Genomic DNA, 15,884 nt, shown 5'->3' on the forward strand with positions numbered 1-15,884 from the left:
GTTTCCTGGCAGATGCTTTTCCCCACATTGTGATGTCCAGACCCACAACTACGCCCTGGAATGGAAATGAATTTTTCCTTCCTCATTTCACTAGAATCCAAACTGCTGAACTGGACAGAAATCCAAGCTAGGTTTCCCACCTTTCCTTTGCTACATATGAGTCCAAAGTCCGTGTCCTGTGTATGTACACAGACCCCCACCCCACTTCATGGCAGTGTACAAAACCATTATCCTCTTACTGATGCATGGGAACACAGAATCATAGAATTGTCAAGGTTGGAAGAGACCTTTACAGTCATCAAGTCCAACCATACAGAATCAAACACGATGCTTATTAATCCCTTTATAGCTGACACTGCCTATCTGATGAATATATATATATACATGCACTGCCTATCTAGTGAATAAACAAATATTTTTTAATATATGTGTGTATGTGTGTGATACCTTTCTCCCCTTCACCGCAGCTCTAGGGATTGTAGTAGGGGTCAAGGTTCTTTAAATTGTTTTCTTAATGTCTTTTTTTCCCTCCTTCATTACTGTTCTGTTACAGGTGTGAGGCTGAGCTAGTCCAAGCCTGGAGAATCACATTGCTGCTGTGCTTGGCAGAACCTGTGTGGATGCGGCTGTTCTGCACAGAAAACTGAATTGGACCACACCTGTAGCACAAAGTTCATCACCCGATTCCTGGCCATGAACCCCACCCAGAAACTCTGGAGAAAGGGGAAAAAGGAAAAAGTTGTTACAAAACTGCACCTCTGTGTATTGAAATCTCTCATTGGGTGTCCCTCAACAGCCATGTGCTGTTCCATGATGTTACTCATCAGCTAGAAAAAACTGTGCTCACATTTATTGTTGGTTCAGGTTTGATTTTGGGCTCTCACTCGGATCCGGAGGTGTTGGGAGCTGCCTCTGCAGTGGCTGGGATCAGTCACTAGAGGGTACAGGTGCACCTGGATTTAAGGAACAACATGAGGAGCTGGAAATGGTATCTGCCTTGGATGCCAGAAATGGTTCAGCTGCTTAACGCTGTTATAAAATGAAAGCAAAGCACAGACAAGAAGTTTGCTAATTCCACCAAAATGTTTAATACCATAATAGATTTTCATTGAAGTACAGAGCTAATGTGAATATTTGTACAAAATATGTGGTTAAAAATAGTATTGATTTATAATATATACAGATATGTCACATCTGTGTCAGAAATGCAGACACTTGAATGAAACCATGAGTAATGCTTTTAAATCTACAACAACATACACGAAATATTTCTGCAGCTACCCACAGAAGGACAACTTGCCAAACTGACACTTAAGAATCCACCAGTCCTTACAGATGGCATTTCTTTCTGAAGTTTCTGTACAAGAACTCTGCTCTAAAATGGATTCAGAACATTTACCTTCATTAACCCAACAGTGAAGAGAACACAACTGTGTGACACTAATGTAGACACAACTTTCTTGCACTAGATAAATGATCAGTTACAATAATTTGTTAAAAAAAGGCTGATTTTCTGGTGAGAATAGTAGAGAAGTTTAATCCTTCTTGCTGGATACTCTCAGTGTTGCAAGTGAGGAAGCCCCTGATTCAAAACTGAATCCTGAAGTCTGTTTTAAGGTTCTGAATATCTTCACTTTTCATTAACTTCAAGGCTGCTCACACTTCACAGCTTTCCCAGCCTTACTCCAGCAAGAATCTCCCTAACAAATGTCCCTATCTAGACTTTGTAGCCACTGCATCAGGACACAATCCTGTATTAAGATGACTCTTGCTGCAGCCCCAGAATCTCTGTGTAGCAACTGAACGAACTGACAGAAGGGGAGAGAGAGTTCAGGCTGGTTTTTAAAGTTTTCTGAGCATCTCTGCAGTGGGGGCATTCAGGGTTCCTGCTCTTCCATCCAGAGGGCTGCTGCTGTTCTGCCTTTATCAGTGCTGCCTTCCCTTCCCTCCAAGCCAAAGAAAATATACTCCACACTTCAAATAGACCTGTGGGAAAGAGCTTTTACAGCACTTCCTCCCTTGTCATTTTACCCCTGAATGCTGCAGTCTACATGTATTCAAAAAAAAAGAGCACAGCTACTGTTAGAAAAACATCTCCTTTTAAAAGGAGCCTGGAATATTGAAAGCTGCTGTACTCCCTCAGAAGATGGGTTAAACCAGGAAAAGCAGTATTTGGGGCTTTTGCTAGTGTAACTAGTTATTCAAGAACATTGCATGATGCTGAGTATAAATGAGAGCTGGGACTCTATTCCATACCTGGTTTTGCTTTTCGATAAACCAGAAGTAAATGTGATTTCTTAGCCAAAAGGGAATCAAGGAAATGGAAAGCTCTTACATTTACACTGGTATGTGAGAGAAAGCCTGAAACAGCAAAAGTTTAGTGATGAAGTCTTTGCCACTAAAGAAGGACCAAAACTAAATTCAGTAAAGGTTCTTTAGAGGATCTGAAAGTGCTGTGACTGTGATCAGTCTGATCCTGTGGGACACACAGCTCTCTGCTATCCACAGATAGCAGAGAAGCTCATTTCCCTGAAGCTTATTTCCCAGTGCTGTGTCCAGTGCCAAGCATGATGGAAGAGCCACAGCCGGCATGTCGCAAACACAGCATTTCAGTTGGGTAGATGAAGAAACTCACTGTGGTGAGGGAAGCTCTTTTGGTGCTCAAAGTGAAGAATAAACTAGGCCTCCTGCATTTCACCTCTAGAAGAGGTAAAAAGAACCCCAGAAAAAGTTCACTATTACTAGTTTTTCTAATTAAAACACAGAGGTTAAGGCCTGTTCTTTCCAAAGAAATTAAGGAGCTCAGAATTTACATCTCCAATGAGACTTCTTAAGCAGATCTAATTTTCAGAAGCATGAACAATCATCCTTTGAGAAACAAAGTTTTTTATGCCAGGCACACAGAAAAAGAAAAACAAATCATTTTTTTCCCAATCCAGATCTGAGCAATTCGATATCAGAATTTCACGGGACAGTTATCAGCAAACTCATCTCCCAGTTTCCAATCCTTTGCAAGACCCAGTACAAACTGATGCAAGACACATTAGTTTCAATTTTTTGTAATAATGAATGTTAACAGAACTCTTTCCCCAGCCTAGTTGGCAGCTGGATGCCATGTTCTTGTCCAAGCATTCATGGCCACTGCATCACCCATGATTATAAAAGCCCAGGGAGAACCATGCCGGGGGGCTGGGACGTGCCGAGCTTTTGCTCACCAGCGACTGCACTGCAGCTTTTTTTGTGTACACCGAGCCAAATCCACAGCAAACCAGAGCAAGTTCACATGACTGTGAAACTGCAGCAGCTTAAAATGGAACATGGCATATCCTGCCAACAAGAAGGCTGTTTTCCCCCTAATTTCTACTGAAACAGAGTTTGGCCTATGTCACACATTTAAGCATTTTCAATTCTACCAGGGGCACACAACACACTACTCAGTTTATTGATATAGTTTAACTCTTTAAATGTTGCTTTTCCAAACGCCAATGCAAGCAGAACACAAGAATACTGTTTGCCATATTTATTATTTTAAACTAAGCTCTGAATTATACAAGTGTAAAAGTGATTAATTAGCCAGTAGCTTTTTAATACTCCTATAAAATATGACTAAATAGAATATTCCAAAAGTTATGTACAATACAATGGAAATGCTCATGGCATCTGCGACAGTGCTCAGACAAACCACTGGAATTGCATCCTGCCAGGAGTTCAGTCCATTACTTGGTACAAACAACAATCTGTATTTTTGCTGAAAGCTTCTTCAGTGTTGCTGAATGGGAGACAGGTGGAAAAGACCAAAATAAAACCAATCCACCCCTCTCACACAATTTAGGATCAAATTGATGCTACGCAATTTATGCAGGGGGAGAATTTTTATAACCTAAAACATTTTACAGTAACTGTGGCTGTAGTCTTGCTATGGTTGAGGAAGGGATACTCTTCCCATATTTTCTTGGCTGAAAACAAAGTTTACTGGAGTGTGTCTGTGTATGTTAGGAAGGGGGGAGTTTGCATTACCTTGTCTTAATTACAAAAATCAAGGCCACAGAAATTTGTTGTTTTGTTCCAAAAGAGCAGATTCCAAAATACACTCTCTCCATGCACTGGAAATGTTTTCATGCTTCAACCTATACTGAGGAAGTCATTAAAATGTCAATTTCATATCTGAAGAACCCAGAAAGGACAAACAGGCAGCAGGCAACAGAAACAGCAGCTGTACTCCCCTATTTCCTTCTTTTAATTTCCAAGGAGCAGCAGGAGCCATGCCCACCCAACAGAGGCCCTAGGGCATCACCTCCAGCCACTCCGGCCAGCTCCTGCATTGGGGAGGAAATTAAAATTACGTGGGCTGTGCCACTGTGCCTCAGGAGCCACAATGTAACACTGAGGCTTCATTCTTCCAGGGTTCCAGCATGAGAGAACTCACTGATAACCCTGTGAGAAGCGCAAGCCAGAGCGACTGACCCTGGAGAAGCTACAGAAAAGCAAATTCACACTCAAATGAGTAGGGGCTCTGCCTGTGATGTACTGAATAGGACAATTCCCGTTTCAGATAGTCAGCATTTTTTGAAAGAAGCCTTCCTTCCATGTCAGGCAAGAACCAGCCTTTAGTAAAATACCAGCTTTTCTCATGAGTCCCAAATGCTGATGCTTTGATGATAGGGACATTATTCCATAATACCTGAAGCTCTTTTTTTAAACGATGGCCATTATTTTATCACATACAGGTGATATATAAGCTTTGACCATAGAGGCTGCTTTGAATTTTCAGGTTTGTAATTGTGTTTCTATTTCTGTGCTTCAAGCAATGAGCCGTGTCCTGCTGCCTCCAGGGTAGTACCACACAGCTTTACAAAGCACAGAGCAGTCACTGAACGGGGCCTCATTTTAAATGTTTGAAAATGCACTTTGAGGAAAGAACATTTAAGGTCCAGTGCTTTAATTTGCAGTACAATTTTACATCATTTGAGGCCAAAGTCCTTAGTTCAGAACCTCATCTCTCCGAAGTTTGAGGACATGGATGCAAGGACAAGATGTGGCCTCCTACAGCCTTGCCTGTAAAAAAAATCCATTGGTGATTATCTCTGATTGTTTATGTGTTTAAATCTTACTGTCCCTGTTTATACTGGGCTAAACCCCATGGACATCAGGTCTGGATGTGTTCTCAAAAAAGCCAGTGGTGTTACTCCTGGAATGCCATTTGCAGCCTAGGATGGTGTTTTCAACAGGATACATTCCTAGGGCTGTGACCTGAGTAACAATTTGTTTCCTTAAGACAATTTAAAATGTATCACTGAAAAAATAATTAAGTGACACCTCTAAGGAGTTACTTTAAGAAAACTCTACACAGATATCATGAGGATACTAAAGCCCGATTTTCTGTTCAGTCTGTGCTGTATTTAATGAGCAGTATTCTATCAGTGTAATACGCACACAACGATGCCCATAATCCAGTAGCAATTACCACATTACAGAAATGTGCTGAGTAAAGAACTACATCTCATCAGGAATATCAGGAGGCTGTGGTGGTCAAGAGGATGAACTATGTGAGAATGACAAGTCCTCATTCCCAGACGTCCTCACCAGGCCCGCTGAGAATGCCATCTCCTGTCCTCACTGACAGAGCAACATGCCTGTTGTCCAAGGGGGACTTGACTCTGCTGAAGCTTTGTAGCTTCGCTGCTAATTAAGGGTGTGATGGAACCCTCCCTCAGAAACCAGATCATTAGGTTTTACGACAAGAATCTTGATTACAGAACCTAAACTGACTTTTCAGATCCTAGAATAAGCTTCCAAAATGTATTTACTTATTTTAAGCTGTAAAGGATTTTAAACTGTGGAAGCTCACTGTGCCGTTTTACAGTCACTTTGGAGAGTACAGCTGCAGCTAATTAGCTTAAAAATCCCACCATACCTTACACATATGCTTGGTTTCTGCAGTATTAATTTTAGTGGAACTACTCATGTGCATAAATTAAGCGCATGCTTAAATATATGCAAAATCTGAGCTCAAATGTCTAGAAAATATGTTCTCAAAATGACAAGTATGCATTAAAAAAATAAATCATCATGGAAGGTCTGCCAGACAGGGAGTCTGGGATCTGTCTGCTGTCAGCCATGATGCAAATACAGAACAGTTTTTGTAACCCAGTATATATTGCAAGTGAAAGAAACATGCAGGACAGGGTGAAAAAGAAGATTCAGTTGCATGCAGTCTAATTTCAAGTGTGTAATTATGGTCCTGTTTTCTTTGGCCTAAAAAAAGACAAAAAAAAAAAACCAACAAAAGAATTTTAACTAACCTCTGCTCACCTCCACAAACCCAAACTGCAGACAGCTCAAGAAGGGCTTTGAAGCACAGGAAGTGGGGAGGGAAAAGGGCTGAATATTAGAGATGTGCAAGTAATTACTGACAGTTTCAGGGCTGTTCACCACACCACTAGGAAAGCATTCAGCCTGTATCATTACTGGAACATACAGCTATGACAGGAGCAAGGAATCCCATCTTACATGAGCAGTCAATCAGCTCCTCTTCTGCAGACCCGGAGAGAAGCACCACTCATCCCCTGATGGAAGATAAACTGACAATCCCTACTGATATTCAGGCTCCCTCCTCCTCAGAGAGAAGGACTGACAGACACCAGACCCTCCAGCAGCTGCTGCCTCTCCCCTCAGCCCAGAGAACTCCATCTCACATCCCTGTCACCATTTCAGACCACCATTCCCTACAGCTGTTGGTGGAATAGAGTTGTTTTCTGTTGTTTCTCAAAATGTTTTAAAGATAGTATTCCTTACAGAAAATTCGTGGGGGGGGGGGGGGTGTGAAAAGGCCACCAAGCTGCTAGTGGAGTAAAAACAACACACCTACCCCCTTAAAAAAGAGTGAAAAGGGAAAAGACTAAGGTCTGTTGGGAAGTGAGGAGGGCAGAGGAGCAGGCTGCTCGATGAAGGGCAGTAGCAATCCTGGGAGTTTGAATATCAAGCCTGATATCGGCCTAATTCCCACCCAAACGATATCTCTGGTAGTGGTGTTTCAGCATGCAAATTATAGCCGTGAAAAGATCCTCAGACTGAAACCCTCCCTTGTTTCCTCAGCCTTGTTTTGTCCTTTCCAGCTAGATCTATCAGTTGGTGTGTGATATGGTTACAGGTACAAAGATCATTTTCCTAGCCCTTTTGTTACAGAGGCTTGATTACTGTGAAGGGGTTTCAATGACCTTAATGTCCCGGTGCTCAGAAGGCAAAGGCTGCCTTTCAACAGAACAAAGCAAACAAAAACCAAGAGCTGTGCTGGAGGAGAGAGAAGTGCTGCTTCTGCGGGAGAGGCTCAGTTAGATACAGGTGGTGGCACACCGGGGCGTCGAGTTTGAATGATTTTTGGCTTTGGAGAATTCTTTGGGTCCTCGTCATCTTCCATGTCGCTGTCACAGACGTGCACTACCACACTGGGAGTGGACTCTGTTCCTGCGTGCAGCTCGTATTTCTCTCCTGGAAGCAGAGAAAAGCAGTCACGTCAAGAGATGGCAATCTAAGTAGCAACACAGCCTGTGGCACTCCTGGACTGCAGAATACTCCACACCTGGACAGGGAGGTGAGTGTGTGCTGCTGCTCCTAAATACAGGTGAGCACCAGCACAGCTGGACTCTGTCAGCTACCACAACACATCCTGGGGATCCTGCCCCAGGAGGCAGTTTGATCAGAGGTCTGTAAGGCATGATAAAATACACACACACTTTTGTCTATAATGGTGTTTGGCACCAATATTGGTGGCTAACAGCACTGAGATAAACCCACAAAGTACGCAGAGGGAAAGAACACAGAAGTTCATGGTTAAAAAGAGGAACTGGAACCCAACCTATCCAACCTTTGGTCTGAAGTCATTTCACACCTGTTAGGTTGGGGTTGTTCTTTATTTTTGCTGTGGCGTTCCTTCAGTCCCATTTAAAGTCCACTTGTCGCCCTCAGACATATTTCAACACTTAATCTAATTTCTCCAGAAATAAAAAACCCACATATCTCTGCTCCAGATGGATTTTGAGTTTCAAAGCTGTTTAGCTGGAGCTGCAACAAATTTTGTTTCTGCAGATGTGATTACAGAGCAGTCTATAACTGCTCACTAGAGCAGGCTGAACGCCTAAACAGTACATTATATTTTCTTCCTTATTTAAGTCTCAACACTCAACACAGTACTCCTCTGATGAACATGGCTTTTTTTTTTTTTTTTTTTCCCCCACAGAATATATTCTGAGTTGGAAAGGACCCACAAGGATCATGAAGTTCAACTCTTAAGTGAATGGTCCATACAGGCATGGGTGTTTACCTGCAAAAGTCCACAAGCAAACAAGGGATCAGACATAGGACTTTCAGTCCTGAATTGAGCCTGCTGGCACTATACATATTCTGGATTGGACATGGTATACAAGTAGGTATTGGTCATTAAATTGCAAGGAATTAATGTAAGAGTTTTAAGAAAAAAACATTGTCTGCAAAATCTTCTGAGATGAGGAAGGTGAGGCCCCAGCCATCCCAGATCGCCTCTGTAGTGCAGTGGCTCCTAAATGCTGCACCACTGGCAGAACCCAGAAGTGCCAGGTGTTACACCATGGAAGCAAATAGCAGTCCCTGTCTCAAAGCACTTGTGGCTTGCTTGTGGGACTAATTTGGAGTTTTATTTGTTGGCCACTTTGTGGCAGAGTAATTCATGTGAGGAAGAGCTTGCAGGTTTGGCCCTGCATTAGCACATACAGCTCTGGGACTGTGTTCACATGCTCTTTGTGCTGACAAATTCCTTGGTCCAAATAAGCCTGGGTGGCTTGAGACTAGAGGACACGCTGTATTTTTGCCTAAAAACAAGGAGGCAGCTAGTGAATAATAGCTATAAGTCAGGCATCTTGCTGTGAGAAATATTTTACTGCTGTGATACCATTAATGTTGACATTTAACTGCTCTATTTTTGGCAACCTTTCCTCTGAATCCAAATTGAGCAAAGCGTTACAGGTCTTGCTGATAGGCTAAAATATAAAAAGAGAAATAGCTTGGTTGTGCTGCATTGAGGAATTATATGGTTTTTCTTTGCCCATTTTTCCCTGTGGGTCTCAGCTAATTTCTCAGCTCTGGGCTGACGTCAGTGCCGCCAGCCAGCACCGAGGGCTGCATTGGTCACTGTCACCACGGGCAGCTCCGCAGGGCTGCGCACACGCAGCGCCGGCCTGTCTTCCCACACCAGCACCGCCAAGGAAATCAGATTCACTGCCCTCTTAAAAGGTAATAATCCCAGTTCAAATGCCACATTCTTTTACTGCTCAAATCCCTCCCAGAAGGACTCTTTCCACTGAAAAAGAACAGTGGAAGTAAGTACAGATGCAAGGAAAAATATTCAGATGCCTCTGGCACAAGTAATTGCAGCAGCAATTAATGTCACTTTGCAAACCAAAATGTGATGCACTCATAAATTAAGTTTTTAAGGCATACAGTTATTTCTGAGCACAAATGAGCTGCAGACTCTGTTCTGTACTCAGCATTATTCATGCCTGCAGAGCTGTGGCTCAAACACCACAAAACCTTTTCATGGCTGAGTTAGGAACAGGGCAACAGTAACCGTGGGACTTTTGTACCGCTGTATCTTGTTCCAAACATAATCACTGTTTGCGGAAAAACACTGAGGTGATAAGCACAAAATAAAAATCCAGTAGATACAGCCAGATTAGCCCTTCCCTTCTGCCTTTTTTCTGTATTTTTTTTCTTTTCTCTTAACACCTCCAGCATAAAAAAAAACCCCAAAAAACTAAGTCTGTAGCAGTTCAGCTACTGAAGTAATGGCTGAGTCAGTGGATTTATGTTTACAAGACCTAGGTTATCTCAAGCTGTGAGCAGCAAGTGGGGTTAACACAGGTAAGACTCACCAATTTCTGTAACTAAAACCACCCCAGCATTTGTCCAGTGACCTCATTCAGCTGTCTCTGACATTCAGCATGTCTCATTCAGCATGTCTCTGTGTTCTCAGGCCCTACACTGATCCATGCTCCTGCTTCTGCTGGAGCCTGGAGAATTCTTACAGGCTACCTAAGCCAAAGGATTCTTGAGGAGAGGGGTCTTTCTCCTCCAGCCTATCTCTATCCTTTAATAAAAAGTTTAAACCTTCACATAACCTAACAGTGGCAACTCACATAAATTTACTCAAAAAAATATCACAAACTTTATCCAATATACTCAAACATAACCTCTGCCTTCAGGGAAGAATTCAGCTGTGGCACCTCCATTACAAAGTCCGAAAAACTTTCTGATAAACCCCTGAAAATAGCAGTGATGTTGCTCTCTATCCATTTGCTTTGCTGAAGAAAAACAGTAAGAATTTGAAGTTTCCCCACTTAACAATGAGCACAGCTGCTTTTATGTCACTGAGCCCAACCTTTTGTGACCACATGAGCCAGGAGTAAACCCACAGCCTCGGGTGACGCAAGAAAGATGACCACAGAAGCAACTTTCGGTATTTCAGAATTAAAAATAATGGTATAGGATTTTCTATCCCTTTGTGAGTCAGTACTGTGACCTTTCATTGATGTTGCAGCTCCTAACAGGGCCCATTTGTCCAGCAAAGTTGATATTCATATACATAAGGAATAATGAATAAATGCTAATTTTAATGTGTAGCTATCTCATCCCTAAATCAATCTCATGAGCAAAGGTTAATGAGTTCAGAGCTGCCCATTCCATGTAAATGTGGCATTAGCATCATAAAAATACCTTCCCCTTACAGTCCCTTCATCTAAGGGCTTTACAAATACCAGGGTGCAAATAATAGGAGGTCCTTTGTTTGTCACAGAAGAGCTACAGCCCATCCCACAAAATACCTCCACAGAACACTTCTACAACATGGATCTGCCATAGCAAAGCAGAGGAACTGCTCCCTGGAATCCCATGACTGATGCTGCAGGAGCAGGGCATCCTCCTCTCCCAACCAGAGGAACAATTTTCTCCATCCACCAGCTCCCCGGTACCCTGCCCCTGGTAAAAGGAGGGAAGGGAAAAAGCAGCCACAGAACAGCAGGGAGAGGAAGGACAGAGATGAAAAGTTTTATCTATCACCATTTGTTTGCCCCTCCATCCCCTTTTAATCCTTCCTGGGAGTCATATGAAATATTTAGGATTTCCTTTGAATCAGTGATGACAAACACAAGAGTTTGAAAACACATGAGCAGAAAATCTGCCTCGAGAGACTGTCTGAAATCTCTGTGTACGGCATTTCCTGGGCAGGGTCCTGCTCTCACCTGTTCTCCCCTTCCCTAGGGAAGGGTGAGCCAAACTGGGGGCAGAGCAGGGGCAGGTGCTGCGCATCCTTCTCAAGAAGCCCAGCTAGAGCATAGCAGGAACAGCCACTTCTGAATTGCTCAGAGACAAAAATGAAACCAAGAGCCAACAGCCAAGTGGCACAGACATCTGCCAGGCCTCTTCTGTATCCCAAGAGCCACCACTGTGGACTCAAGAGCCACCATGTGTGACACTTCAGAATGGTGCTTTCATAATGTGAAAAATGTATTGTGCAAGACCTGGAGGAGTAGCCTGAGGTGCAAAGCCTGCTGGAATGCTGATAAGGGGCTCTGTAACATGGAGAGGAGTGCAACTGGTGTAGACTTGTCTGTAAGGGCAACTGGACATGGTGCCCTGCACTGCTTTTCCAACAGTGCCTGAAGCTGTGGAGGCAAGTGGCCACTGACAGAGTGCAAAACTGCACGAGAGAATGCATGGAGCAAAAAAAGTGCTCAGCACCCTGACCTGTGCTGGGTGTTACTGTATGGTGCAGATCCCATCAGTGCAGCTGTGATCTGTGAATCAAACTCATGGGAGAAAAGCAATTTCTCTGGGCAACCACAGTGTGGGCAGCAGGGGTTGTGAGGGGTTGAGGCCGACAAGGGGAAGCCAGGGTGGCACCTGGGATCCTGGGGAAAAGGCATTCTGGAGTGCAGAGTTAGAAATGAGGGGGTACAGGGCAGTCTGTTGTGAAGAAAGACGCAGTGGAGGAAGGAGGGCATGTATGGACAGGTTGGGGATTGGATATGGAAAGAGAAGGACTGCTTTCCAGAAAAGAAAGGGCATATTCTAGTGCCAGGAGGGTGGTTTGTAAATCACTGCACTAATAAATGGCAAACAGCTGCCTTTCGTTTGAGAGGAGCAGCTCTGCTGTAGATACAGCCTGGAGCTGGCGACTCCCTCTCCCTCTACCTTGCAAATGTTTCTCATATAAAATATATTTGCAAGGTGGGGTGGTTGCTTGGTTGTTTGCCCGTCCGGTCCAGGTTGTATCCTCACCTGGCTTAACTTGGAGCTAACTTTTTCCTACAGGAATGCTTGCAACCTACCAATCTGTTCTCTAGTCTTGGCCCTGATGTCTTCACATCTTCATCAGCATTTCAAACGATTGGAAGTTCTCTTGACAGTGGAAGTGTTTTCTATCAAACAGATTAACAAGTACACTCCCTTATTTGCAATATTTCGAGAAGATTGTAGGCTGGAGGTCAGCACCAGGAAGTCACGGTTCCTGGCTCTGACTGATCTACAGCACTCTGTTCATGCCTCATTTAAAGCCTAATTTCTGCATCTGCAGAAAGTGAGAATATACATCAATCATCCAGGAACTTAATTAAATATGCCACTATCTTCCCTAAGGAGTAAATGCACCCTCACTGATCTCAAATTCATGGGAAGGAGCCAAAAACCAGCTTCCTTTTGAGCACAGAAAGAAATCTGTTCCATTAGATCTCTGAGATGCCAGCCTGTCACTGTTGCAGCAAGAACACCTGTCCCAAAACTGATGGCACACAGCAAATCTTTAACTCACTTCCAGCATACTCCTTATACTCTGGAGCAAATCTCCCAACACTTTGCCCCCAGGAACAGTTTTGCTCTCTAATTTTGCACCTGTGATGATTATGGCACCATACTGTGACAGGAGATGACCTGGATTCAGGGAATTGGAAAGGAGCATGGGTCTGTGTCCAAGTGGCACTTCTTGCATTCCCACTGAAGTAGGACAGTAAAACTCATCTTATGCTGAGGGCATACAAGACACTGTTCACTATTTAGAAGCTCTAATGAGTTTTCTTAGTCCTCAGATGGTTATTTTACCAAATCACTGCATTTATCACAGCAAAGATTCCTCATAAGTTAAAGACATGGAAGTCAGATTCTAACATTCACAGCTCTGTAAACAACTGTGCCAAATGAGTATTTTTCGACAGCTGATAAGCCATAGTTACATTTTTAAATTGTATTTTTGAATGAAAAAAATCTCACTTCTCTGAGGCTACCAATGCTGTTTGATGTCCAGCAGTGTTTTACTGCTGCAATACTGAGAAATGAGTGTTAGTGGGATTTGTTTTTCAATGAAATTCTAAACATAGTAAATGCACAACTGAGAACAGCAACACTATTTTAAACCCGCCGCTGCAGTTAACTAAAATTGATCCCTCTAACAAGTACTAAAAATAGAAAGAAGAGAGCACACAATGGCTTTTCATACTGCTCCCTGCAGGCTCCTTAAATCCGGGTGAATTTGACCTTCACGCAATGCTGTCCCAGAGTGTGGGACAATGAGTGATATTTCACATTCCACTGCTCCAGAACAGGAATTGATTTATTACCCAGCTAACTCGGGAATTTGTTTACATGTTTCCATTTATAACACTGCTGCATCAAAGGGGAAAAAAAAAAAAAAGGAGGTTATTGTTTTTCTTTTATTCAGCAGTTTAGAAGCAAACTATCACTCCTGGAAATAATAATATGCAATATAGTATAAAGTCTTACACCTGATCGCCTTTTTCTATGGGCTTTCCTGCTGAAGGGGAATAAACCATAGGAATCTCCTGATATATATTTTCCTCATTAGAGATCCCATGTGAAAAAAATAGGAGATAATCCTGCAAACCTTGTTAATCATGAAACATCTTCCTGCACCCCACGCACTCCAGCTCTGACTTACTTTGGTGCAGTTGCACAAAAGCCCCAATGATAAGATGTCTGCAATTGGAAGCTACTCCCAGAGCGAGCAAGCAACATCCCCAGTACAGCTGGGGAGAAAACAATTCTCTCATCCCACAACAATTTCAAAAATAAACTGCTAAATTTTCATGAGCTCACCCCCACAATTGTTATTAGATTGGATCTGAAATGTTTTATTTTGGTAGGAAGATAATTTAATAGGCTATTTTTTCCCCGTGGCTTATGAATGTAAATTAGATTAATTTGTAAATGATACTGCTTAGACCTGAAACTGGAACCTTTCTCATTTTGAAAGTTCTAAAACAGGATGCTTTAACAGCTTTGAAAGAAAACTGTTTGTAAAGATGACTTAATTAAATCAAAAGTAACCCTCTCCTATGTAAAGTTTTGGTTTCATCAGATGAGCATTTTCCAAGGGAAAGCATTGCTTGAAAATCCCAGCTAGCTTTAATTCCTGGCATTAGCCAAAGGTGGGAAGACAGAAGAAAGCCTAGATGCATTATCCATTGACATTTATCCTGTGCTAACGGAGGCTACAACTTACGCCATTCCTCCTGCGTAGTTTTCAGCAGGAAATGAGCCTTCCTAACAGAGCAATCCCACTGGGACTGAGGAACAGTAGTCCTCTCTCAACAAACAATGTGAGAGACTCTCCACTCCAGTGGAGGTGCCTGTGAGAAATCTGCACCTTGGAAAGCAGTACCAAGCAGATGTCGTGTACAGCAAAAGCTCCTCACATCCATGGCCAAACATTTGTCCAGTCCCACCTAAACCATCAGCTGTCTCATCTAGGCACAAACCCCAGCACAATAAATGGTGTAAGCAAAGCTTTGATCAGCTCTCACAAGCTCCAGATAACATACACATGCCTACACACGGCAAAATTCATTCTGAAAGAACCAGGTGACATCCATCAACTCAAATCCAAGTTTTAATGCAGCTTCCAGCTCTATGCCAACTCCCTCGGCAGTTATTATCTAGGCTGATATTGCTCATCTGCTTTTCCTGACACGTTTTCAACCAAGGACCACAAGCTTACCTGGTCCAAGCTTAGAAACTGCATAAAGGAGGTCGTAGTTGATGACAGGTGTTGCATCATCTATTGGTTGCCACCCCACAGGTGGGGAGGCTGGAGGTGAGATGAGAAACTGTTTTGCAGGCTGTGGTGGTGCCAAATGAAGCTTGTCTCCATCTGTCTCAGAGGTCTGAATCTTTAAAGCATAACAAAGACACTGTTTAGTACAGGATAGAATCATACAACCGTTTGGGTTGGAAGGGACCTTTAAAGGTCATCTCCTCTAACCCTCCTGCCATGCTCAGAGCCCCATCCAGCTTGGCCTTGAAAATTTCCAGGGACAGGACATCCACAATTTCTCTGGGCAACCTGTGCCAGTGTTTCACCACTCCTACTGTAAAAAATTTGTTCCTTACATCCAGTCTAAAACGACCTTATTTTAGTTTAAAACTATTTTTCCCTTGTCCTATCGCAACAGGCCCTGCTAAAAGGTCCATTCCCATCTTTCTTGTAAGCCCCCTTTAAGTACTGAAAAGCCACAGTGAGGTTTCCCTGGAGCTTCCTCTTCTCCAGGCTGAACACCCCCAGTTCTCAGTCTGTCTCTACAGCGCAGGGACTCCAGCCCTCTGAGCATCTTTGTGGCTTCTTCTGGCCTCACTCACAAAGCTCCATGCCTTTCCTGTGTTTGGGACCCCAGTGCTGGACACAGGACTCCAGGTGGGATCTCACTGGATCAGAGTCATGTGCCTTGACCTGCTGGTCACGATGTGGGTGATGCAGCCCAGGAATTTGGGGTGCTAGTGCATGTTACCAGCTCAAGCCCAGCTTCTCATCCACACAGGATGGCTAAATTGAATGACTGCTCAAATCATAC

At 43.2% G+C, this 15,884-nt stretch overlaps 1 protein-coding gene across 3 annotated transcripts in view; it reads right to left on the reverse strand.

Annotated features, from left to right (window-relative positions):
* Positions 1 to 1,064: 1,064 nt before the first annotated feature.
* RCAN2 (regulator of calcineurin 2) overlaps positions 1,065 to 15,884 on the reverse strand; it is an 84,964-nt gene continuing 70,144 nt past the window's right edge. For all 3 annotated transcript variants that reach the window (XM_048297708.1, XM_048297710.1, XM_048297709.1), the window contains 2 exons: positions 15,035 to 15,206; positions 1,065 to 7,488 (listed from right to left, as the gene is read on the reverse strand). In XM_048297708.1, the coding sequence (XP_048153665.1) occupies positions 7,328 to 7,488; positions 15,035 to 15,206 (333 nt within the window). In that variant the 3' untranslated portion in view covers positions 1,065 to 7,327. The remainder of the gene's footprint in view (positions 7,489 to 15,034; positions 15,207 to 15,884) is intronic.

This window comes from Corvus hawaiiensis, chromosome 3, assembly GCF_020740725.1.
Source record: "Corvus hawaiiensis isolate bCorHaw1 chromosome 3, bCorHaw1.pri.cur, whole genome shotgun sequence".
Taxonomy (NCBI): Eukaryota; Metazoa; Chordata; class Aves; order Passeriformes; family Corvidae; genus Corvus; species Corvus hawaiiensis.